The sequence below is a fragment of the Phalacrocorax carbo genome, chromosome 3, assembly GCF_963921805.1.
Source record: "Phalacrocorax carbo chromosome 3, bPhaCar2.1, whole genome shotgun sequence".
In the NCBI taxonomy this organism is placed as follows: Eukaryota; Metazoa; Chordata; class Aves; order Suliformes; family Phalacrocoracidae; genus Phalacrocorax; species Phalacrocorax carbo.
In genome coordinates, this window is record NC_087515.1 from 37,920,598 (window position 1) to 37,947,236 (window position 26,639).

General features: G+C 44.1%; 2 protein-coding genes across 2 annotated transcripts in view; one reads left to right on the plus strand and one right to left on the minus strand.

Annotated features, from left to right (window-relative positions):
- LOC135312763 (uncharacterized) overlaps window positions 1-5,984 on the plus strand; it is a 50,133-nt gene extending 44,149 nt beyond the window's left edge. Inside the window, 3 exon segments of the mRNA XM_064448522.1 lie at window positions 2,264-2,467; window positions 3,461-3,610; window positions 4,835-5,984. Of these exon segments, the coding sequence (XP_064304592.1) occupies window positions 2,264-2,467; window positions 3,461-3,610; window positions 4,835-5,984 (1,504 nt within the window).
- Window positions 1-26,639, minus strand: part of MRPS5 (mitochondrial ribosomal protein S5) — a 1,175,798-nt gene that overhangs the window by 437,217 nt on the left and 711,942 nt on the right. The window lies entirely within an intron of this gene.

The window sequence follows — 26,639 nt, forward strand, 5'->3', positions numbered from 1 at the left end:
CTGTTTTCTCTTTGTAATAAACTGTCAGCTTGGCATGTGCCTTTCCAGGTCATGACCTTATTTTTTGTAGGAAGAAGTAGACAATATTGCCTTTGATGCTTTTGTATTCAACACCCTTGCCCAACCTTTCTGTAACTAAAACTATATGCAAAAAAAAAAAAAAAAAAAAAAAGAGTTATCTATCTAAACAAATCTTTCAAGAAAGATTTCTGTAAGATTTCTCCCTATCATTTGTGAAGTGCAAATCCAGAGAGCTTGTGAATGCGAGGATGAGGACATTTGGGTGGAGCAGCGCACATTGTGCTCCACCCACAAAATCCCTGCTGGTTACATTTTTTGGAGTAGGTGGAAAGAGTTCAGATTGACAGGACGGGTTTCCTGCCCTTTGTGGAAGTGCTGGCAGGCAGGCCGGGACTGGCAGTGGGATACCTCTAGGCTTAAGTCACACAGATGTCTCTGAGGTCGGAGTGTGCCCCAGCGCACAGAGATTGTCAGAATGATGCTTAATGAGCAGTTTCCTATCTGTGTCATGAGACTGTTCATTAGAAAAATAAACATTACCTAAGCACTCTCTAGATTAAATCTAACCAGTAAAGGTACTGGCCGGGGGTGCGTGTGTGTGTGTGAAAAATACTAAGTATCATATGAAGCCCTAAAATCACCTTACTTGCAGTAAGATTCTGTATCATTGCATGTATTTCTGTGCATTTAAATGTAACTTCAAATTAGAGCATCCTGACCCACTTAATTAGACAGAAGTCCTCTGTAATAATGCTCCTTCAATTGCATTGCTGCATTATGCACAGTCTATGTGAATTCTGCCTCACCCAAGAGTTGATGCTGTACTGTACGAAGTGGAAGGAGAGGTCTCCTTTGCGATATGTTCTCTTTTAACTGTTTGACTCAACTTCCTCTGAAAAATCTCAGTGTTGTCACAAACCACAGTCCCGCACTTCATTGTAAAATAATTATAAAATCACCCAAACCACAGCAGTGTGATGAAGGTTTGCAGCAGCCACTTTCCTTATAAACTGTTCCATTTTCAGAGGGGGGACGAAACCAAGTTAGGGAATCTTGAGAAGAGTTCTTGCTTCATAGTGCTGTGGTATTTAAATTTTTATGTTCAGGCCTCTTTGGTTGGCTGGATTTGCCTTTTTCTTTTCTGAAACCAGCCCTTTCATTACAGTTGAGAAGAACAAAGTCCATGAGAGGATGTAGGTAGCAGTGTAGCAGTGCAGGAAGACAAACCAAGCGAGCAAGCGAGGAACCCACCTTGGGGAGCTGTGCTCAGAGCACCTCAGTCCTTTGGCAGTTGCCAGCAGCACAGATAGCAGTTGCTTTCAAGCCCACAGTCGACAGTCAGGTTATTTAATAAAGAGTGGGAAAAGAAAGGTAGATACGTATGAGGGAAACTGGAAGGAAGGAAGGAAGGAAGGAAGGAAGGAAGGAAGAAAAAAATCTGTGGTTTTCTTTGTCTATTTTAATACTATTTCAGCCTGCTCACCGTAGGCTTTGAACTATATCTAAGCAAATGAATGGTCAGGCATTGGACCAGGCTGCCCAGGGAGGTGGTTAGAGTCGCCATTCCTGGAGGTACTTAAAAGATGTGTAGATGTGGCACCTCAGGGCATGGTTTAGGCGACTTGGTGATGTTGGGTTGACGGTTGGACTTGATGATCCTAGGGGTCTTTTCCAACCTTAATGATTCTATGATTCTCTTCTATGATTCTATGAATAGTTGACAGTGGCAGCTGAAGCACCCTCTATGCCAAAGAGAGAAAGGAACAGTGGCTCAAACAAATCTGTTTTCATCACACACTGTGATCCCTCAGGCTGCTTGCCAAGGAGCATGAAAGCAGTCTTAGAGCAAACCTCCATGAGCAGGCATCCCTCTGCCGGTCTGGCCAGGGAAGGCTGAAGCGTGGTTCTTTTGGCCCTAGGCCAGGCTGCAGTCCTCTCATTGCTTAATGGAGTCAGAGGTTCAGGGAATGTGGATGATCTGGTGGAGTCAGTGGGAACCGTGCTATCCACAGAGAAACGTGAAAATGGCCAACGTTTCCCTAGATCACATAATTCAGACTGAGAGCCCCACAGTCAGTGAAAGAGTGTGCAGTGGCTGATGACTTCAGGACTTTCTTCCCGGCCACTCACAGTTATCTACCTGTTTTAGTGTTTAGACAGCTTTGTGCGTGAAATAAGACACATAATGAGTTGTGTGATAAAGATAATCCAGTATGCTTTAACCATGTTGGTTCTCCTCCAGTTGTGGCCTTCATGGTCAGAATAATGGATCCTTATCCAACAAGTCCAGACCCAGCCCACCTGCTTCCCGTGAAAAGGCCCCTTTGTCAACACTGAGCAAAACCCAGCCGAGTCCTGCGAACACCCGTCAGAATTATGGGGCTTCTTTAGCCAGCAGAAGCAACTCAGGCTCAAACAAAGGAAGTGACAGCAGCCAAGTGACGAGGTAAGTCTTTATTTCAGCATCCTGGTGTTCAGCACACTGACTTACCCTCTCTGCACTCAAATGTGGCATCAGCTGGTTGTCTGGCTTGCCAAAGGGGTCGTGTTGCTCCTCAGCATGGGTGTGACTCTTCATATTGGTGGCTCGACAATCAACAGTGTGCTCTATCCCATGTAAAAGTTTTACTGTTTCAGTACTGTAAAATTCAAGGTTACTTTTAGTCAAAGCACTTTGTAGCTGGTTTTCACTCCAAGGCAGGCTCCTTTCCGTGGTTTTATGCTGTCAGTTCTCATGTGGCTTTCCTGGTTCTTTCACAGAAAGGTCCTTTCTCCTTTGGAGAGAGTTGGGTGGGGTTGTATAGAAAATATTGTATGCTCGGGTGAAAATTCACCCTGCCCGGCCTTAGGTACCTCTGTGTGCAGTTTCCTCTACAGGGAAGAAAACTAATACCTGCGGGAGCATGCGACACGTATTGCAGAGAAGAAATTGTTGTTTCTCTCCCTCCCTTTCTCTCTCTTTCCTCCCACCCCAGGCAACTCAACAGCCAAGCACGTCAGATACACACCTAAAGCTAGATAGGATTAATGTAGGTTTCAGGGTGCTCGGCTTCTTAACTCACATGTGGAGCTGAACTCAGTCTGTACGCTTCCTTACCTGGCTGTGTCTGCAGCTGGGTGCCCTTGCCAATGGCCCAGCTGCCTGCTCTTGGGCACCGTTTTGGGTGAGGAGATGGCTAGGTGTTTTAAAGTTAAATGTCTCATTTGAGGCAATGGCACTGAAAACAAGTATGATAAATAGTAAATTTTGTACTATAGCCACAAATCAGCCCTTTTCTCAAGTACTTTGATTTGCCAGAGGGAGTCACTTGTGTGGACACTGAGGAGCCCAAAATGAGCCAAGCGCCATATCAGTCTATGGGATGTGTTCCTTTTTGCCAGGACTGAAGAACTGTAGGAGTGATGTTATGTGATGGTGTGATGGTTTTTTTCTTTTCAGGCGATCAGGGAAATCTATTTCTTGTGGTCACAACTGCAGCACTAAGCCAGAAAATCCGGAGCGGTATTTGACTCCTCTGCAGCAGAAAGAAGTTACAATACGGCATTTGAAAAAAAAGCTGAAGGAATCCGAGTGCAAAGTTACAGAAAGGTATATTTCACTTCAGAAATAAGACTGGACAAGATTTATTCAGGAGCATTAAGGGATGGGAGTCCTGATCATTTTTACTCTTTTCTTGACCATGTAAAGTTTTCATTAAGAGATTGGAAATATGATCGGGCTGATTAGGTTGTTTTCAGGTATTTAAGGTTTCATTGTGTGCTCACTGAATATGTACCGTGCACTTTCGTTACAAATATGGCTGTCTCTTTTTCCCTTTTTTTGAACTTTCCCGATAGAAGACTTTTAAAGGATAGTTCTTCACCAGCCTACTTTAGCACTGAGACCTTTTATACATTAAAAAAGTTCCACCTCGCTCAGAAAATACGACGACAAATGTCCCCCTTTTCCCCTAATGAAAGAAAAGCTCTGCCACAAACTAGTGTGCCCGCTTGTGGTTTTGTTGCTTAGATATGGACTTTTTTGCAGTAGCACTTTGTATGGATGCTAAGCGAAGAAGCAACAATGTACATTACACAGCAACAGATGTTCTCTCTTTTACTAAAGCTGTGCTCTGAGAACTGGCTTTCCAGCACACACAACCCAAGCGGGCACAAAGGGTTGTTTGAATGGAGCCCCCAGGTAGAGTCCCAGGGACCCCTTGGTCCTGCTTTGGGTGGCCCGACATCTGTACCTGTGAGGGCTGGATCTCACGCAGGGGGCCCTTCTCCCCACTTGCTTGCAAGTGAGGGCAGAAGCCTCTGGATCCATGCTGGGCTGGGGGGGTGCAAAGCAAGCCGGGTGCAAAGCAAGCCAGGTGCCTGCAGCCCTGAGCCATCCTGCTGTCTGAGGCCACTGTTGGCTCTGGCTATACGTGACGAGCTGCTGGCAGGCACAGGGGACACATCCAGGCAGCTGTTTGTCATTTCCTCCAGGGTGAGGCAGTAGGTGAGATGTCAAGCGCTGTACTGGTTGGACCTAACCCAGAGGCCACCACTTTCACCTCCAAGTGTCCAGGATCACAGCATAGCCCACAAGGCTGCTGGCTGTGTGGCCAGGTTGGTGACTCCAGCTAGGAATCAGCCAGCGCGTCTTGGCAGCCAGCTGACATCTCTGCCAGTTCTCTCAGAGGTGGCAGCAAATGATGCATGGAGGAATTTGCTTCTTCCATTGGAGCATCTTTGCAGCATAGCCACCCCAGTGAGGTGGAGCCTCACGTTGACTCTTCAACTAGGCAGTCACCAGAAGTGTTACGATATTTTTATTTTGCTCCAGGGAAAGAGAAATCGAAAAGCTCAAAGCTCAGGTGGAACGTATGAAGGAAGACTGGATCGAAGACGAGTGTAATCATGTGGAGATGGAGCTGAGCCTCTTGGAAGCAAGGAGGGAAATTAAAGAACTCAAGCGAGGTATTGAGAGCATGAAGAAGAGCTTGGCTGAGAAAGACAAAAAATTTCAGAAATACTTCCTAGACGTAAGCATTGAACACAAGAAACTGGAATCTTTGGTGTCGAGCATGGAGATGGCCCTGAAGAGCTCTGTGAGAGATGCGCAGCGCCCAGAGTACACATGTGACTCTGAGGGGAAGCCGTTGTGTACCACGATGCCAGACAGCCCCACCACAGAGGACCAAGCTCTGGAGGAGCTGGCAGGTAGTGGGCTGTTTCTTCATGAGGACACAGCTAACGGGACTGATTTATTTGAAGAGAGTTTGACCACCACAACCTCTGAGTTGAGTGATTCAGCTCCCTCCAATTCTATTGTGAATCAAGAGATGCTTGAAAATGTTCTGGGTGAGAAACTAACTTTTTCCCAGGAGGAGGAGGAGAAAGTCAGAAACATGATGGTGGAGCAGACCATCCAGACTGATGTGGTGCCATATAGCCTAGAAGGGGAGCAGTTCATTCAAAACATGTCCAGAGCTCAGAGCTCAAGACGCCTGTCCTCTAAGCCCGCCTTCTTCCCTGAAGGAATTGGGTCAATTTCTCTTGAAAGCCTCAGTGATTCTGGTATCGTAGTGGACTTAACTCCAGGTGAGCCAAACTCTACCATCCTTTTGTCTCCTGTGACACCTCCATGCAGGAAGGTGGAGCACGGAGTTAATGAAAACCATTTTGTGAAAGAACTTGATTTTACAGAACCTCACGATGATGAAGTCTTTGGGTACGTCAATACTGTTTCTCAGACAGGAATAAAGAAGACATACTGGAGCAGCAGACTCGCCAGCGATCTGGCTGTAGCAGCCCCTGTTGTACCAACTATCATGCGGGCTTTCAGTACTCATGGAGCAGGAACAGATCTCATTTACAGTACTGGAGCGTTGTTTTGCAGTTCTGTCCTAGTCCACCGTTTTGCTCTTGACTATTTGATTTGCCCTATAAATCGGTTTGAAAACATGTTACTTGTTTCAGAATGGAAAAGGTAAAGCCTTTCTACAGGATGTTTGTAACTGGTGTTTTCTGAGAGTACTGCTGCCTACAGAAATAGTCCTCCTGCTCCCAGTCACCATGTTCCCCACCCCCGCACCCCACCGCGCTGGTGTCTTTCTGGTGCCAACATATCTGCACAGTGAACATGACCAGGGAGATCAAGGAGAATACAGTGAGTTCTCTTTCATGTTTGTTTGCTGAATGTTAATTTGTTGTTTGTTAAGCTCAATGAGTTTCCCTGGCTGGTTCACTGGGCAAATATACCAGCACTTTGCACTGGCTCAAGAGTAGCGTGAGACGTGCACGGGAGCAAACGGCCAGAGAAAGGTGGGCTATTTCTTTAGGCGGCACTAACCTAAAACTTTTGTGAAATTACAGTGTTGAGTGACACGGAGACTTGTTCCCGCTAAGGATGTCACACATGTATTCCAGAGAGCATGCTAGTGTTATCCATTCGTTGTCCAAAGAGTCAGTTCAATTTAGAGGTCAACCCCCTATTCCCCAGGCAGTTTCCAGCACATTGTTTGTTCCTGTCTTGTGTAGTGTTCTTCTCAGTTGTACAATTGCTTGAGTGTTTCACTGGTCTTGTGTGTTTACAGGGACTGTAACCAAAAAGGTACTTTGTTGAGAGTCTTGAAACGTGTTAGAAAGATAAGTATAGGTGTAGGTACAATTTGAGTGTTAATGTTGTTTTAAAGTTTTAATGTGTTGGAATGTTGTAGTCATATGAGCCCTTTGAAATGTATTGTGCTTTAGCTTATTGTTTATTTAATTGTTTTATTGTAAATTACCTTTATAATCACAAGTTCAATGAAGCCTGTTAGAAATGGTAAATGTGTGAGTGTTTTATTGTAGCAAAGCCATATAAAATAGCCGGTCTCAGCTGAGCTGTTGGCCACAGGCAGAGCTGGCGGAGGCACTGTATCAGGGCATAAGGAACCATCAGGACCCAAAGAACAGAATTCTGCTGAGAAAAACTTCATTACAGCTCCAAGCATAAGCACTCAGGCAGAGAAAAAGGCTCCAGTTGGTCTGTGGACACACATGCCACCTGCATGACTGCACCCATGCTGAGTTAACAAATGCAAGTGCCTAATCTTTAATTCAATGCAATCTTCCAGAAGCTTGTAACTGCTCATTTCTGTGCTGCCAGGAGAGTGTCAGTCTTCCCGGCATGTAACAGAAGTCCAGAATACCTTGTTTAATTAATCTGAGAGCCATGCAGTCTCAGTGTGCCCACCGAGATGCCACTGTGACCATCAAACCACAAATTCTTCCTGTCCAAAACTTGAAATCCGTGCATAGTTCAGAGGAGGGCAATGCCAACCAACAGACGACATAGCGGTGTTTGCCTGACTCCACCCAACCTTTCAACAACACCTCTGGCCGGTTAAACCTCACTGGCTTCCTGTTCTCCCCTCCAGCAAAGCAAGTGTAATATTTCTCTGTGCAACCCAGAGCAGAAGAAGCCTAGTGAAGCCAGACAACGCCATGCACTGCCCTGCCGCTTTGGGGAAGAATGGAGTTATTAGCCACAAGGAAGGAGGAACAGTTGGCCAGCATGTGGGGAGCATTTGCAACACTCAAGAGGGTGATATGCACCAATGCTTACAGAGGCAATTCAGAGACCTTTTGCATCCTTGTAATGCCTGGGTTCTGAATTACTTGTGTTTGCAACAGATTCCCTAGTGTTCATTAAGCATTTCACTAAGGAAGAGAAATCGAACAGGCATGTTGATGTAACACAGGCTCCAAGAGTTCACAAAGATGAGAAGATGAGAGCGTCTTGCTTCCTCTGCCAGCAACACCCTCTTCCATGCTCACCTACCTTGCTGGGTTCCTGCAGGCCACTTGACTTGCCTTATGACACTACTGCAATACATAGTTGCTGCAAAGTCACTTTCAAAAGCTTTTCTTTTAAGTACCTGGGCACAAGGGCCAAAATTAATAGGTTGGGGGGTGGAGGGGATGGGACTAGAACACATGACACAACATGCCTTATTGCTACTTCAAAGCATGTCTGTTCAAGGCTGAGAGCGCAATATTTTATATGTGATTTTACCATCTTTATCACAATTTTGGGTTTCTCTTTAACAGCCACTATTGTTTAAGTGATCTTTGCTGTGAGTGGTGGTGAAATGGAGCCTAGTTTAGAGGACTAGTTTAGATCTTCAGTTCTAGGAGAGAGATTCACCTGTGACTACGTGGGTGTCTTTTGCAGCAAGCAGGCAACAAAGCAGTATGAACCTACACTTACATTTAAAATGTCAATAGGCTGAACTCATTTCAAACCATGTTTTGGACATGGTCCATGTTTAAGACACAAGGCGCTAACACCAGAATAACGTCAAAATTGCTTCTTGCCCTTAAAAATCTTCTGTCCGCTCAACTCTCATAAGTTATTTACCTATGCTCAGCAAGAGAGTTCCCACCACATTCCTGATAGAAGTCCGTGCTCTGATCTCTACCCGAAATACAGCTCGCTTCCAAGCTGCCACCTTTCCTCCTCCATCCTGCAAGCATGTAGACAGCTCAAGGTACCCTTTGTAAGAAGAGGCCTGAAGTACCACGATAAATGCTCCAGTCCCAGACTTTGTGGGACTGGCCTTTGCTCCCTGATCCACAGAGGATATCCCAGTTGTTGTGACAAATGTACCATCTTGATTTTTCCCCATCTAATATTTGGCTTTACTCTTAGTCATGATTCACCTGGATCCTGCTGGTGCTGTATGGAGCAGCTAGGGGAGGACCATTAGCCTCCAAAGAGTTCAATAAAACCTCCTCCTTTTTCTGAGTTGAGAAATTGTTCATACCACACTGGGAAGTCTTGCCTCAAAGTGTGCAGGTGGGGAGGACAAGCAGGGCATAGGTTAAGGGTCAGGTAGCAGGGGGCTGCTTGAATTCATGCTTACAGGGTAGCATAGGAACCAAGTCGGCTCCTTCCCTGGTTGAAGCAACACCTATTGATAATCCCATTATGCATTTCTCTTTCTAATCCAGGCTCAAAGAAGCCTTTCTTTAATATTCAGCTGAAGAGGTACCCAACATGCCTCTCAGCTGCTGAAAACACCCAGGCACAGGCACTGCCCACCGCCTCACCAGAGATTCACCTGCATGCTTACTTAGGTCCACCCACTCACAAGGCTGTTCTTCACTTCTGATCACTTCCTCATTTTGCCTTCTTTCCCCCCCCAAATCAACCACCTCACCTAAATCCCAACCGCTAGAAATGCGCTAAAATTGAAGCACTGTTTTATTTATGTCCTACATGAGCAGAACAGGGGAGCATTTTCCTCCAAAACCCTTCAGACAAATGAACATGGGACATTGCAAACACAAGCAACTATAGCGCAGGAAAACATATGAAACCAATGCATGCTGTTTTGACATACAGACTACTACCTGCGAGAGCACTGTACCCTTTCTGGCATTATGTCAGGACTTGGTAGAGTAGATGGGAGCAATTCCTAGAGCAGTTGTGCTCAAGTACAGGCAGGGAAATGGAGGGAAGAACAGCAAAACAGTGTGAGTACGCAGCAGGAGAGGGCAAAGCAGCGCAGGAGGGCTGATGTGCAGGAGGTGGCAGCACCTAATCGTTTTTAAAACGGCTGAAGGCTCAAAAACACACGAGCATTCTCATGACGCAGTCAGGGGCTTTGTTTCTAACTTCTTAACTAGCCAATGTTTTCTTATTTTTAATAAATAACATCTATTTGCACCTATTTTACATTGTCTCAGAAATAGCAATAGTAAGCACTAAACTAATTTTTTTAGAAAGATGCGATGTCGCTTCCAACCTAAACTAGGCAACAGGTATTAGGTTTCCCTGCCCTGTGTCAGCAATAGGGAAAGAATTATGACATGTGCCTCCTTGCTTCATCAGTGTGGTTGAAAGGACAGACGCGGATTGCTATTAAAGCTTATTCACAGACTTTCTTCTTATCTCCAATCCACCATCAGATACTTTAGAGGTGTGTACTAGGAGCAGATTTGCTTGCCATACTGCTGTTCAGTCCGGACAGACTGTAGTCATCGATTCTACTCCAGCCAGAACACTTGCGCAGAAGATACACACAAAAGTGCATATTGTTGCTTTCTAAAAGGTGTTTTAAAATTTCACATTTCTCAATGACTTCTTTAATGTCTAAAAATTGCTGTCAAATCAGTTGGTCTGTGCAAGATTTTAAGCAGCATGACAAGCATACTAAATATTTTTTAAAACTTTTCTCCATGACAAAGGCCATTCAGAGTAAGTCTTACTGTCTTTACTTTCTCAAGTACTTCTCTTTTAAGCAGAACTTGTGTCTTACAACTTAGTTAAAAATTCTATTTTTCGAGGCAGAGGTGATCTAGTCCCCCCGCCCCTTCCCGTTCTGTCACAACTTCACAGGACCCTGGATACACAGGGAACGCGTCTCAGGCACAGAATTTGCTGTCCTCGCTCATCTGCCACAAGACAGCCCATGAATTCAGGGATAATAGCATCCGCACAGCAGAAGATGCAGGAGGTATTCACTGAAGTTCTGAGCTGCACATAATGACCACATGGACCCTCCTCCTCCCACACACCTTTCCCTCCAGCAGACATTAACTTTTCTTCTTCATTAAACTACTGTTGTCTTCTACTGCCTATTTACCTTGCACGCTTTTCTGAGAGGAATCCCACTGTAAATACATACAGTAAGTGTACAAAAATGGAACCTGAGAAGTGCTGTTAACTGAACTGAGAATTTTCACACTTAGGTGTATTCACAGGAGGACACCTTTTTTTCAGTTGTACTACCTATGCAACAAGTATACAGCGTGAGACTTTTTTTCCCCCTTAATGTAGGAAGTAGAAGAATTTCTGCTAGAAATACAAATTTACCAATACAAGTAAGCGATTGAATTGCTCCCCTACGTTCACAACATTAGCCTTCATAAGAAAGGAGCAGCACGCACCACTGCTGTGTAGCGATGCCCCTGCTGTTAACCACTGTAGTGTTGTAAAGGGGCATGGTAGCACAGGGGCTGCAGGTGACAAAGTGACAAGAAATCCACTTTTGTGTTCAGCTGTAACTTGTGCTCTACCAGAGCGTACTCTACCAGGAGGACGTTGAGAGTCGTAGGTCACCTTTAACAAGTAATTTTCTTCTGCACGCGTCAATATTATCTCCCATGGAAAAATGTGAAACATTTATAAATACCTTTATGGAAAGGCAAAAGCAGACATTCTCGATCAGGCAGGAAGCAAAGGGTTCTTTAAAACTGTTTAATTACATGTTTCGGGTAAGCATAGACAATACAGGAGATTTACCACACTCTTAGGTATTTCCATTCTTTTCTCTAGGCTTGAACTATTCATTAAGGATGTCTCTCAATCAACATCCTTGCTCAATCACTTTTGCTGCAAAGAAGGGTGCTGGAATAGGACTATTGCAGGAAACTTCATTCCATCAAGGCATGATTTTCTGTGGGCTTTTTTTCTCCTTTAATAACCACCTACTAGTCTTTGAAGATATTCTGAGAGAACCCTGCCTTCCAAGATGCCCTGAAGAATGCCCTGAAACCAAACGGTTGGAGTCCTAGAAATGCTGAAGCCCTAGAAATACTTAAATCAATACCAATATGTATGTTGTAGAGCTGAAGTTCTCTTTTTCCTTGGCACTGTGCCACTGATGCCTGGTTTGTGTCCGGACGCTTCTACATCAGTTTTGTTTTCTTCTTCTTTCATTAGCCTTTGGGCTTCTTCCCCCATTTTCTTTCGTTGCTGCGCTGCTTCTCTTTTTTTTTTTCCCCTTTCTGCTATCTGTTGTTGTCTGCAATTAAAGAAAATGTGAACTGCTAAAGAACACGAGTCCAATTTTCAGCATACTTTAACTTCCTGTCAGAAATGGGTTATAATTCATAATTTGCCCAAATATTTTACAATCTAAAAGCCACTCAGTTCTCAAGGATTCAGTGTGTCAGGGAGAACGTAGGACAGTTGTAAGGCCCAGAGCTATTTAGACAAATCTAATGCTTCAAGTAACAATACTACCTGTCTTTTTCAAAATCAGACCAAAACAATTTGACTTGCCTAGGACATTGGCTTGTGTCCCTCCTTCCCCTCAGCAGAGGCATCAGAAGCTATCCTCTTTGTAATGCAAGTACTACAAACATTTTCTTCATGATCAGATGAGATGACAACTTCTAATGTTCCTTTTCATGTATTCAGCATCTGTGTTGTATTCTATTGCTCAGTACAGATAGAAACAATAGCCTTTAAGGAAAAAAAAATTAAAGTCTACGGTTGTATATCCTTTTAGCATTATTTCTTATCACTGCTATAAAACCCCAGACATCATTACCTGCTAGCTCAGAGAATCTGTCGACAGAAATAGGTTTCTAATTTCAACAAATACATGGCTGACTAGAGCAAAGGAAAAAAGTAACCCCCAAATCCACTTGTTTTATTCCCCACTTCAGCTAGAACACATCACTGAGTGGCGCTGGGGCAACAACTGGATCCATACTCCAAGTGCCACGTTGCAGCTCTCTCCTCGATTGCATAAGTAGTAACAGAATGATGTTAGGAGGTCGCTCCGGCTTCGCATTCAGTTTATTAGATTAGAAAAATCTGTCAAGCTGCTTGCAAGAGGACTTAAAAATAAAAGTGAAGCTTCATTAGTTTGAAAAGGTGAAATTTAACACAGATTCGGTAAGAATAAAGATGTGCTTATTAAAAGAGAATCAAGAATTCTCATTGACAAGGCCGAAAGGAGTTAACTTTCAACATGCCTAAACTACCCGTGCGCATCCACATCAGTGTGTAAAATGCAGAGAATTAAAAGCTGTCATCACTGGATGCAGCCGTGTCTGGTAGATGCCAACTATGGACAAACTGGACACACAAAACTTAGAAGTATTTGAGGTACAAAGGCTTCATATTATCTTTGGACTGGGCAGGACAGGAGAGGGACTGCACTTATTCAGTACCTTCACGGTTTCCCTTCATTGATTATTAATGGCCAGAAGTTTCCCTGTGCTCTGTTAAGCTGCTCTGCTGTCTGTCATGGAAGAATGAAATTAGTAATTTGCATCAGGATCTACCTCCCAAGTTAACGGAATTCCCAAGGGTGTTTTTGAGGTGATGACCCACTGTTGTACATTCCACCAGAAGGCCAGATAGGTGACAGTGCTGTCAGTCTAGCATATGCAGAGTAATAATGTTTGCCACTTTACAGTAGCAGATTTTTGTATGTTCCCTGCACCTCTGAACCGATGCAGAAAGGAAGACGGTATATGCGCGCTAGCCTGCATGTAAAGGCAGCGGTATTCCAAAAAGCCACATGAGGCGTTAAGCAGTGCTGCTATTCATTTGCAATTGTGAAGTGAGGACAGTCACAGCAGATCATGTTTCTGCCCCGCCCTATAAACTGCACAACACACAACTCCTCTGCACAGAGAGGTGGTTTCCATGCACTCCGCTGGCTGAGTGATTTTATTGGACTTCAGTAGCATCCAGATGAGAGGAGACCTTCACATTACCTCAGACAGAGGAACTGAAGTCACTGAAAAATAAATACAGGCAATAAATACAACCACAAAGTGATTACCCTTTCACTGCTCTTTTACTTGGTCATTATTCCAAACATTGATCTCTATTCCAAACCATCTATGCGTATTCAACATAAAGCTACGACCTTTCAGGCTCAGAAAAGGTTTCGTTTCTCAATAAAGAGGCACCTATGATGAACTACAGCCACATGTGACTCATTCTTTCTGGGTTCCAAAGCAAGAATTTGAGCGGAGTTTGGATGGAATGATGCAAGCTGTTTAAACCAGGGAAGTATTCATTCCTGATGTCAGCCTTGCTTTGCATTCCTAACACAATTTATGCCCGGGAAAACCCAACTCATTGGTTAACAGAACACTAATTATAAGCACTGTTAGCACACCGTTAGCAGACCTTCTTATTCCAGCGTGGTTTTACTTACTGTAGACCTACTGAATAACTGTTAGAAGAACGACTTCATACTATTCTTTTACTTCAACACGATTATAAATGTACAAAAAACATCTTCACACACGAGACATTTTATACAGTGCTGCTTATTCAGCCAAAGAGCATTTAGCTTCACTGTTCCTGTTGGGAAAAAAAATAAATTTGTTGGCATTTAGAAAGTCTAAAGGTGCAGATAGGTATCTACAATTTGCAGAAGCAACCAAGTTCTAACTAACTTCAATTAACTGAAAATCCAGTTTAAAGGAAAATCCAGTTTATCGTCCACTAGGTTGATCACTGCCTGGAAAATCTGGGTGCATCTCAGCCCAGAATCTGCTGGGGAGTGGGGAAGAAAGAGACTACAGGAACTTTGCAGGCACTAGTAGCCTACTGCTCAGCACTGTCTTCCAGAACGCTTTGGTCTCCAGGAAGCCATATTGGGCTTATTTCAACTGCTGCACATACATACCAAGCCACCAGAGAAAAGGTCACAGGATATAGTCTTCCCTGTTACTTAACGGAACACAGCCCTCCATTACTACACAAAAATGCTTCCAGTCTAAGACACTTCCAGATATTAACTGAGCACCAATAGGTACCCAGACACGGGCAGCTAAGGGAGATCCTTACTTTCTCTGCACATGGATTTCATTCTCAATAAGCACTGCTGGAGTAGAGTCAGCATTAAAACGGCTGCAGGCTCAAAAAAGCATGTATTTTTGTTCTTAAAAACTCGGATCACAGAAACATCTCCTGTGTCTAGTTTAAACGAGTTGAAGATGTTGTTGTGTCAGCTTGAGGGTTTCTAATGTTATTTTTAACTCTTTCAGAGGGAAATGAGCGCGCACATGTCACCCTCCGTGAGCGAGGATGCCGTGCCCAGGCTGAAGCCCGCGCTAACCTCGAAGCTTGCATCCCGGAGTTGAGCACAGAGAGGCGTCACCCTGTGAAGGCTTGGTGTGTTGTAGCAGTTGGTGCTGTGAGGCCTGGCGGCTGGCAGCAGGGGGGAAGCGGCTGCTGGGGGTGCCCTCATTTGCATAGCCCAGCCCCCTCCGCGTGCATCGGAACGCCTGGGTCCCCCCCGTGGCAGTTTTTGACCGGTCCCTGCCAGTTGGGTCAACGGACCCAGCGCAGGCGGCGGATCCCGCTGGGGCTCCTCTGCCTGGGGTAAATCCCTCGGTATTTGTGATTCAGGAGAGGTGAAAACCGAATCTACGGGTCTCCTTGGACAACCTTCAGGAGCTGTGGGCTGCAGATGGGGGGGCGCCCCCCTTGTCTGCCCCAGTGACTGGTCCCATTGCTGATCAGAAGTGGAACAGCTTTAACAGGTGAATCTGCCGTTTCTCTCCTGGCCGTTGTGGGAGCTGTTTCGGGGGTGAGGGAGTACCTTGAACTCACTGGTTATATTGACGAACTCTCGGTTGCCTAAATATGGGACCGAGGCTGGCTCAGACATGGGTGTCTACATTAGAGACATCCATGCTTAGTCAGATGAATCCCACCCCGATCTCCTGTGTTCCTCGTCAGGTCTATGACAGCTCTGCTGTTAGCCTTTACTGAAGCCAAGTACGGTTTCTGTCTCTTTTCTTTTTTTTTTTTGTTTTGTTTTGTTTTGTTTTTGTTTTTTTTTTTTTTTGTTTTGTTTTGTTTAACAGAAAGGAAACCCAGTCTTAGACATTCATTTGCGGAAGAAAGTTTGTGTTTGAAGATCACACTTGGATCTTCAAGTAAGTCTAATTAGATGCCTTTTCCTCTCCTGTTCATCCCTGATAGGCTTGGGCACTGTCCATTTGTCCTGTTTCTGAGGACCGCTGCCCAAGGCAGCTAGCATTGCACATGGACAGCCTGTATCTCCCGTTGCACCGTGAATTTTGTTAGCAGGAGCGAAGAATTTTTAGGGTATAAGCTAACTGAATTGCACTGAAGTGAAAAAAGTGCTGTGTAACTTCCAAGAGATAAGAACGGAATATAATTGGAAGACAAATATTTTGAGCAAAAGATGCTGAAAAAGCATCTTTGAAAAATTATTAGCATAGCGCTATGGTTTTTTATTTAGGATTTTTATATGTTTTAGATTTAGAGTTTGAATTTCAACAAATTGAGTTGAATTGGTGTGGATAACATATTCAAAGGGCCACGTATTTCTTTCAAAGAAGAATAAACAAAGTAGCACCTACAAAGACTGTTTTGGCTTTCAAGTGTTTTGTATTTTTGAACCCAAATCTGCCAGTTCCTGTTAAATTAAAGTGTTCTAGAAAAATGTCACAGATTGTATGATCCACCCTTTCTAAAAAATTATTGTTGATGTTGCTTAGTAGGGACGTGGTTGGGCTGAGGCCCCTCAAGACATATATCTCCTTTTGTTCAGAAGACTCTCGGGCTGCAGCAGGCACCCAGACATCACAGAGATAATAGAGGATCCCGAAAAGAAGCCAGCAAGTTACAAAGGAGGAATGGGCAAGTAAAAGGCGAAAGCCTGAATCCCATCTGTCCTAAGCAATGATGTGCTCAGCTCTGGGCTGGTGGCACAGGCCACCTACAATTCAGGGTCTCGGGCACAAATCTTGCGCACTTAGGTGCTTACGTCCTTCCTCACAAAGGAAAAGAACATTAAAAGGAGATGCCTGTTACTTAGTTCAGTAAAGGGAAAAGAAACTTCTACTTAGATCTGTTTGCCTCTTTTGGAGGCTGGACTTGAGCACAAAGGAGACGAGTGCCCTAGTAGCAGGCTGCTGAGCAGGCTGAGGGGATGCAGGGAGTCTGCTCCCAGGGAAGCTCTTCCACTTTGTATAATCTAGTTACTCTTTTATTGGGGGTTTGAAGCCAAGTACCCAGCAGGCACACCATAACTCTTCTCTCTCTCTCTCTCTCTCTCTCTGGCCCATTAATTGTCCTGATACCACTCCAGATCTCCTGAAAGTGGGACGCCAACTGTTAAAGGGAGATTCTCGCCTCAGGATGCCTGCAACCTCAAGCTCAGCCTTGCGCGTGGTCCGTGAGAAAGCCACGGCTCCAACTGCAAATCTGAGTAAGTAGGGGATGCAGATATGGGACTTTTGCAGGGAGCGCCTCAGCCGCTGGGCTGTTGGACAAGGTGAGACCTGTACCAGCCAATTCACCTTTTAGTGCCAAATGCCTTTTGATAGAGATGCAGGTCTCCTGGGGACTGTGGGGACATGCTCCTCCTCCATCGGGAAAAGATGGCTGAGCTCCTGGCGTAAGAAGGGCACTGAGGTTTAGAGGTCAGAGTTGAGGCAGGTATGCAAGATGGCAAGAGCAGTGATCTTTAGTAAAAAAAAAAAAAAAGTCTTTTTTATATTTAAGAAGCTTTTTTCTCTCTTCTGCTCATTCGTTATGGAATATGAGTCAAATAAGAGAAACCGATGCTATACACACTGCACGCTCTTAAGTATTTGTTTTAAAATATGTGTGAGGTCAAGCTGGAACAGGCTTTGCAATTTGTGTATCTACTGCAGCAAATGTTCTGCTCTTTCTGGCTGTTTTCCATGGTTTTCAGCCCGCTTCACCTGTATGGAAGGAAATACTGTGCCTATGGAAAGGCCATTATAGATGTTCTCTTAGGAGATTTTTTTTTTTCTTGGTGCTCTGCTTGTAATTTACAATCTGTATTATTTATGCCAGTGTTGAAAATAGTTTTCTGATGCCCTGCTTAAAATATTCTGAACATACTCCAGCTACATTCTACTATGAGCACTTCCACCAAACATCAGTTTTTATTTAAAGTAATTTTTCATGACATAACATGCATCATAGCCAGAATCCTGTGTTGCTGTTAAATGGTTTTCTTTACAGTTTTCCAGCTGTATTCCTCCTCCCCATGGTAGAGTGTTGCCAGACTGATTAGAATACACAAATTGTATTCCCTTAATCTTCCTTCATAAACAGTGCCCTGTAATCCTGTCATCATTGTTGTTGACCTTTTTTGGAACCCCGCCTTTTTAAAGAGAATCCTGGGATTTGAACTGTTTGAACTGTTTTCTGAGAATGGATAGATTATTTCCTTTTCTGTTTTCCTCTACATCCCCTCTTTTTTTTTTTGTCTGCCATTTTCTTATGTTCAAAGCGGAGTTATGCAAAGAATTGATTTAGGGTTTGCTGCCAAATCAAAACATTAAAGAAAACCTGTCTCTCAGACTGAACAAAGACAATCTTCAATCTAAAATATTTAGAATGCTTAGAGATATTTTAATGCTTTAATTAATGTACTTAATTTAATTCAATAAATTTTAAATTTGTTGAATTAAATTAGAATATTTAATTATATTTTTAAAAGATAAAATTTTAAAAATTAAAAATGGAAAGGATTTATTTTTAATTAAGAATTAGTTAAATTAAAATAATAAAACTATCAAAATATTTGTCCCCCTTTTTTAAACTCAGCCATAAACAACTAAGCAGGTCTTTGCAGATAGCGGTGGCATTTTGAACATTTGCTTGCTTTTACGTACGTAGCTATATAAATCCTGGGGAAGCTGTGTTTTAGATGCCTTCAATCTCTTTTGGTCCTCACCTGTCGTTATGATTCCGAGATTAGGAAGAGCCTGGAAGAAGGGGGAAATGCATGCCCAGTCCCTGTTCCAATAAATAAACCACAATTATGAACAGAAAATAAAACCCAGCATCTGATAGAGCAACTAGGCAGAGGTTGCCCAACTTTGCCCAAAACTCTAGATTGTAGAACTTACTTTTCTCAGGTGTGTTGGGTGCAGGGGTTAGGCAGGGTCTCCTGATGGAGGCAGGGGAGCTGTGGGAAATTCAGGCCTGTTTGGATTCCACTCTGTAGCAACGGGTGACAAAGACGTGCAGGCACCCTCAACTGGGTGAATCTGTGGAGGAGCTGGAGAAGGCCCTGATAAGCTGAGAGGACAGGAACCCCATCTCCTCCCCTGGTTCTTACAGCTGGACGCAGTGCGTGCCCCAGGTGGCGTGATGGGGAGATGATGTGCAGCCTCCTCCCAGTTCAAAGCTAAATCTGGCCCTGCAAATCCCAGGTGGATCCTTTCTCCAGTAAAGCAGAGAGCAGAAGAGAGCTTTCCTTGGGCTGCTTTTGTGTGGACCCTGATGTCTTCTGTGTAGTGTGAAACACCCACCCTGGTCTTTAGAGAGGAGCCAGGCACCGAGCTCTTCAGTGCTTTTAAAGCTGACCTGCTTCTAGGCATGCCCAGAAACAAGATTTTCACATAGCTGAGACACTCTGCTGATTGAGAGCGGGATTTCTCAAGTGAGGTGGCAGATAGGGAGAGTGCTACTTCCAAAATTCCCCCTGTGGAGCTGGGGACCTGGCATCCTTTCATAAATCCTGCTCCAGCCGCTGCAAGGTGGACATCGCTTCCCCAAGGAGCTTGAAATATATTACTTTTAATGTGTTGTAACAAAACAGTAGATGTACCTTATAATACCGTATCTTAGGTGTACTGTTATGTAAGTTGTGTTGAAAGGAAATGAAAATTCTGCAGAGTTTGTTTTGTATTTTATTTGGATTACAAGCCTTGTCTTGCTTCCATGTTGAGGCATTTCATTACAGGTCGCCTGTTCCTCCCTTCTGAAATTCTGTAAGTAATAGGAAGCTGTTGGCTTTCGAAGTCTGGGCACCTGGCAGGCTGGGAGTGTTTGCTAAAGTTGGCAGAATACGGTGTGACCGCAAACCCTCAAGGATTAATAGGCTGAAAAAGCACAGGCTTCATGTCTGTCCTTAGTGTTCCTTAATGCTAAGAGTGCTACTGGGGGGAAAAACAAGCAAATGACAGCAGTCGTAACTTGACATTCATTGCTTTGAGACCCACCTTGTCTTTCTTTAGAACTATAGAAATATAGTTTAGGCAACCAATCAATATACTGGGTAGGGTTTTACTGTTCGTTTCAGTAGATGGCACTTGATCTCTATTATTTTTTTGTAATAATTTCAAGGTGTGCGTTACAGTAAATGTTTGGCTAGCTTTATGACAAATTTTGCTTTTGATCCTGGGATTGCAGGGCTGCTTAGTTAGTTACCTCTCGCATATGTTTCTCATTCTGGTGGTTTTCTCTTCCCTGTTGAAAACAGGTAAAACTGATTTAAAATGTTTTATGCACATTATAATGAAAACCATGTGCCTTCTATTAAGGGTGATTGTGCAAAAGCTTTCAGCTGAATCAGGTTTAGCATGTGATTTCATGCGTTTGCATATATGCTGTGGACACATACCTGCAGCATTTGCTGCTGCGAATGCATGCCTGCGGGGTTTGTTGCTGTGCACCAGCCAGCCTCTCTCCTCCTTGTGCATTGGAACCAGATTTAGGAGATGTGTTGAAGAGGCCTCTGAAAGCCCTTTGTTAAACTTCTGCCACCAACATAACGGGACGGCTGGCATGTTGACCTAGTCTATGACGGAGTTCACTCCCTTTCTGTGTCCTGTTAAGTCATCCCTGCCAAAGATGATGTTTTCCAGCTTCTAAAAGTACTTCTGACCAGCCTATTCATTTCTATTCAAGCAGACCAGGTAGTACTGCCAGGTATATGAGAAAACTCCTGAGGTGACACCACATGCTTCCTTATTAAAGACTTGTCCGTAGGTGGATTTACACATCACAGAGGTTTTTCCAAAACTGTCATATACAAGTTGAGTATCATGTTATACATCTATTGGTATTTCTTGAACCTCCAGTCTCAATGTTTCTAATGAGGTTGGAGTAGCAAAGTAGCATCCTTCCATCTCTGATCGAAAGAGCCTTTTGGTTTGAACAGAAAGATAAGCTGTCCAGACTGTTGTCTTCTCCGTGAACATGTGTTCCCCCAGCAAAGGTCATTTCAGGATGAGAAGGGAAAATTGCTGGCAGCTGTTCTAAAGTGGTGTTAGAAGAGCTCAAACTGCATATAGAATCACAAAAAAGAATTAGGTCAGGCTAATTTCCGTACGAAGAATCTCTGTAAGGTATATAAAGCAGGAAAAAAACCCCACCTTGTAATGCTCTTTGTCTGTTCCAACATCTGCTCGTGGCTGCTCTGCAAATCCATGAATTAAAAACAATGAAGAAAAATGCTGGCTCAGGATACAGTGATATGCAGAGTCTACATGATGGCTCTCAGCCAATCTCAGTAATTAGTTTGTAGTGACTGTTTTTAGAGATGAGCTTGACTGACTGTGGTTTCACGGCATACACAAGCCACATTCCGTATTTATTTGGAGATCTGCAGTGCTTATACTTTGCATGAATGCAGCTCAGATTACTACCAAAGCTATAGTATTTAGATGAGATTGGAAAACTGCTTAATGAGATAAATTTTGATTATTTGATAACAAACTTTCTTCCAAAGTAAGAAAAGTAGGTGAACTAGATGAGCAAAAATCAAGATGCATAATTAGTTCAGATCACACAACCAGCAGTATGAATTGAGGGGGTCAAGTAAAATCAAGTTTAGATCTAAATGCAGGGAAGCAGGATCTGCGTTGAAGTTCTTCCCCAAAGTCTTCTGCCTGGCATTGAGCTGGAAGTCTCCTCACCCAGCAGGTTTGAACAGTTGATGGTCACCCACACTGAAAGTTTTGCTCCACGTCTTCTCTGACTGCATGTTTGCCAGCTGCCAATTTATCAGCTGTTACTGCGCTGTGCAATCAGCTGCAACGTGATTAACAGATCTGTCTGAGGAGAGGGCACAGGCAAGCAGTCAGGTAGATGTCCACCCAAGAGTGATAAGTGATAGCTTCTTTGGCCAGCGCAGTGGGATAGGGGAGGGGATGCTGATGCCAGGCATTGCTGTGCTCAGGTTCTCACTGTCATTCTGGGAGCACAACTTGCAAGTCTGCGCTTGATGACTAAACTGCATATACAATAAGAGGGGGTGGTTAGGTACTACAATCCAAGATTCACAGCAGAGAGCATGCCGGGCAGGAACGCACCTCTACCAGTCCACAGGAGAGGCCAGAGAGGCGTGCCCGTCTCCCAGATTTGGCCACCTACTTGTACCCTGCTTGCGCCCATGCACGTGCCTCACATTCACTCTGAACCTCTGTACCAGAGCCAGACCACCTCTGTGAGTGCCAGCAACCAGCACGTTTCATTGCTTTGAACTATGGCCAGCACTGGTGCTACCACCCACCCTGTTCTGTGTGGCAGCTGCGCAAGTAGAGGTCAGGGAAAAGATCTGAGTTCAGTGCCCTCCTTAGACCAAAGGAGTTCAAATCCACACCTCTCACAAGAGTTCTGAACCACTGCAACCTACAGAGCATCATCAGCTTCCTCCACTGGCTTTAGACCTCGGGGTAGTAGAGGGTATCTGTCGGACACGGGCAGCGGCAGAGCACATGGGAGCAGCTTCTCTGTCACACAAAGAATAGAGCAGTCTACGTGGAGGAGAGTCCTGATCCTTGCTCCCAGGATTATATCTGCATTTACGCAGTTACTGTTGGATGTGAAATTTATAGCAAAGTGCAAGGCAAGAGTCTCATGTATAGTAATAGTAAATCGCATAGTAAGTCAAAGGCCAGGGACTGGAACAAAAACACGCTGCCAGCTGAGCTTGACACTGTGAATTGAGTGCATTCCCTGCTGGCAGCCTTTGCCCTCAACATGGGTCGTTTTTTAAAGGGTGTTATCTGAAGAAAAGCCGGAAATGCTGAAGCAAGACTTCATCACTTCTGTGCAGCTTCTTTTTCTTACATTTGTTCGTGCATGTGAGCAGTCTGGTGTTCTTTCCTAGATTGCTTGTGGTGTACAAAAACAATCTTGCAGGAACAACCCCGTATTAAATAGAAAAGAAGTAGCATTAATGTTTCCTGGAAATATTACTGCTTATGCTGTTAAAGATTGAAAGTGGAGATGTAGCTGTGAGTTAAAAGTTTTAAGATAAATTAAACTTAGTCTTTTAAAAATACAGATTCTTTCAATAAAGGGCATTACAACTGAATTATCTCTACTTTTCCAGCTGTTTCTAACGGCTTTGCTGGAAGTTCTTATGCAGTCAGGCCCCCTCTCTTCCCTTGGGGTCTCTAAATAAAGCTATCTACAGGGACAGCATGCTACTTATTCCTCCATCAGCTGCACTGGAGTGAACTTATATTTTTTTGTGTTTTCGTCTCTTTGCTGTGTAACAGGATGCTTTTGAAGGCACAGAAGCTCAGCAAATTGAAGTGCTTTACATTCTGAGGACAAGCTGTCTCTGTCAGCGCTGTTTCATTTACAGCTCTGTTTCACTGGGTGACTATATGCAAACCTAGCATCAAGAATGATTTCTATATCTATATATACACACACATAGATATATATTAAGAGGTCATGTTTATGGAGTCAGAAGATAGGTAGTTCTGTGGTTTCTATACTTTGGCAGCTATGAAAGAGTGGTGAAGTTGCAAATAAGAAAGACTTACACCAAAAGACTAAATTAGCTTAAAAGATTTACTAAACTCAGATGCATCCTGAGTTTTAGGAATCCAGTTCTGCTCAGCCGTCAGTGTTCCTGTCACAGATATTACTTACACTTCTTCCTTTTTTCTATGTTGTAACCTTACCATTTAGATAGCACATGGACAATCAAATGCACACAGGAAAGTTTGAGCTTTATTCTTATAGAAGGAAAAATATTACATGCTCAAGTGCAAGCAGAATTTGACTTTTGAGGCCAGAAGACCATGCCACAAGGTATCCAACCATCTGTAATGGCTATAAATAGCAGACTGGGATGCTATACTCCAGGCATGCATGTACGGTTGTTGTGTGGCTCTGTGTAAGAAATGTATATACTGGCTCCATAGACATAGGTACGTATGTGATGGGGTTGCATACTGTCCTGGCAGACCAAGTATACCTAAGCTGTTCTACCTTGCCCAGCCAATTGCAGTGCTGTGGCAGGATGGTGTTAGCTCCCTAAGCAGTGGTCCTCCAACCCATGGGGCAGATGTGCACACACGTCTGACGTACCGTCACTGCCTTTTCTGCCTCTGCCTGGGTTGTGCCAGCTGGCACTGCCTGCGCTCCTCATCGTGGGCAGCACAGCATGCAGTCGTGGGGTTGCAGGCTCCCCTCTCCCCTCCATGTCAGCTAGAGCTAGGTGACTGTAGTGGTGCTGTCAGGGCAGCAAGGAGGCTAAAAGGCAGTGCAGAAAGCATGATGCTGTTTGCAGCACTCTCTTAGCTCAGTGCCGTTGCCCACTGAGCAATAAAGTGCAGGGACAGCACTTGATACTGCACTATTTCACTCCAGTGTCTTGCAGGCAAGAAGCAATCCTGGAAAACGTTGCAGCACTTTGTTGGCCATCGCTGTGTTGTTCTTCCCATTGCACAGAGCGGTGCACAGCTCTGCTCCTAGGGAGTGGGTGTGCTGCCGCTTGTAGCCTGCTGCAAGGTGGGCTGGGGCCAGAGTGACGGGCCTCTCAGTGTTGGATGCCATTACGTGTGGCAAGAGCATTTCCGTCAGAGCATGGTGCCAAGTTGTCTTGCCTGCCAGCACTGTGACACTGAGTGGCTGCAGCATGGAAATATATGTATGAATGAATTTCAAATGAGAAATTCATGATGACTGAATATGTGGTATCCTTTGTGGGAAATGGTGGGTAAGACACTCCTCTTAGTCAGGGGAGTCTCAGATCAGGGCAAAACAAGTGTTATAGCCAGTTCAGACAAAAGAAATGGTTTTTGAGAAACGGCAGCCTCTTTCATGGTTAATGCTGCTGAGGTGGGTTGTTCTGGGACTTAGATGTGTGAGCTTTCGCAATCACATTGTCACAGCAACAAAAGTAGTCAACTGGGGTACAAGACGTGCACATCACCATCAGTTCTGCAAAGGATTTAAGAACGACTGTGCAGCTGAAGGTTTATCCACCCCAGTGGGGGATGATGGTATCTGCAGATGCATCATGGAAAATATAGCAAAAATGGGGTTCATGGTAAGTCTGCAGCTGCTGGCTGGGGGTGTCTGTGCGTGAGACGGCGCCCAGAAATTCTCAGGTGAGAGATGCTCCCCCTGACCAGCTGTTTAAAGGCTGTTGGAAAGTTATTTCCATTCCCTCAGATTAAAGTCATCGTACAATATTGTGGCTTTGCAGTGTAAGGCCCAGGTATGGCTTTGGACATCTGCCATTTGAGTGACAGACTGAAAAAAATCCTAACTTTAGGGTGGGTATTTTTCCAGGTGATAAGACTTTCTTAGTGGCTCTGCCTACTACTGATTGTAGCAAAATGTACATGCCCTGTACATGCCAGGGCTTGGGAAATAAAAGCTGTGATCCATAGAAAGTCAGAAATCAGGTAGATGGCTTAACACCCCAGAAGCACTTGAGAGCCGCGCGTGATTATTGGACTGATTTAAGGCTATTAGAACTGCTTTACTGTCCTTCTGTGTGCCACGAGAACCTGCATATGTGTGTACATACGCAGACGCATATACCCTATTAGCCTATACACATGTATATGTACATATGCATGTATGTGTACATCGTCTCAGAGACCAAAATGGAAGCGGCTTTTCCCCCAGCGCGTAGTGTTTTCCTATGGTTTAAAGCAAGCGAAATCTACAGTTACAGTTGTGTGCTGCTGCAGGAGCCACGTGAGCAGCCTGATTCTTGTATTGACGGCTGTAAGAAAGCAAACAGGTGGTCACAACAAATGTTCCTAGCCGTGTCCTAAAAGGGCTTCTTTAGTGTGAGGGGTTTGTGTCCAAATGGTTTTTCTCTGCTCTTGTTTAAGTGCCACTTCTGAAGAAATGTTGCAAATCCAGAACAAATCACGTGCTTGACATCAGGGTTGTTGGAAAATTCATGCAACTGCTAAAATTCGCACAGGATGGGCAAAGGGATGATGCTTGTTGTTCATCGTGATTTTTAAAACAGCCTTTGAGTTATGATTTCCACTGTGTTTTTACTCGTCCCTTTTCTTTTCCAGGGATTAAAACCAATTTTAGCTCTTCAAGCAACACAGGCTGTACCTCAGTGCCTGAAGCCCATGTGTCGGCTGCTGGAAGCAAAAGGTCTTTTTCTCACAAGTAAGCAAAGCCATTTTTCCTGAAGAGTGAGAGAGTTGCTAGTGCAGAGATAGACTACTACGTAAGGCCTTGCAGCTAATACATAAAATAGCACTAGTGTGAGTTTTGAAACAATTTGGCTAACACTATGCTCTTGGGCAGCACTTACACTGATGAGAACTGTAATATGAGAAAGGGGAAAAAAAAGCTATATTTTTTGAGACCAAAACATGTCAATAGGCCAGATCAGCCGACAGGTATTTTTGTGTTGTTTGTTCATAACAAGTATGGGAGATACCCTCAGGTAAGACAGAAGAGACTTCAGCTGGAGTGGAGGAGGAGGCAACTGGGTATATGTTGCTTAACAGCAGTACCTCTAAGAAGTTAACCTTAACCTTTTGGTCTTATCACTGTTTTCTCTTTGTAATAAACTGTCAGCTTGGCATGTGCCTTTCCAGGTCATGACCTTATTTTTTGTAGGAAGAAGTAGACAATATTGCCTTTGATGCTTTTGTATTCAACACCCTTGCCCAACCTTTCTGTAACTAAAACTATATGCAAAAAAAAAAAAATAATAAATGAGTTATCTATCTAAACAAATCTTTCAAGAAAGATTTCTGTAAGATTTCTCCCTATCATTTGTGAAGTGCAAATCCAGAGAGCTTGTGAATGCGAGGATGAGGACATTTGGGTGGAGCAGCGCACATTGTGCTCCACCCACAAAATCCCTGCT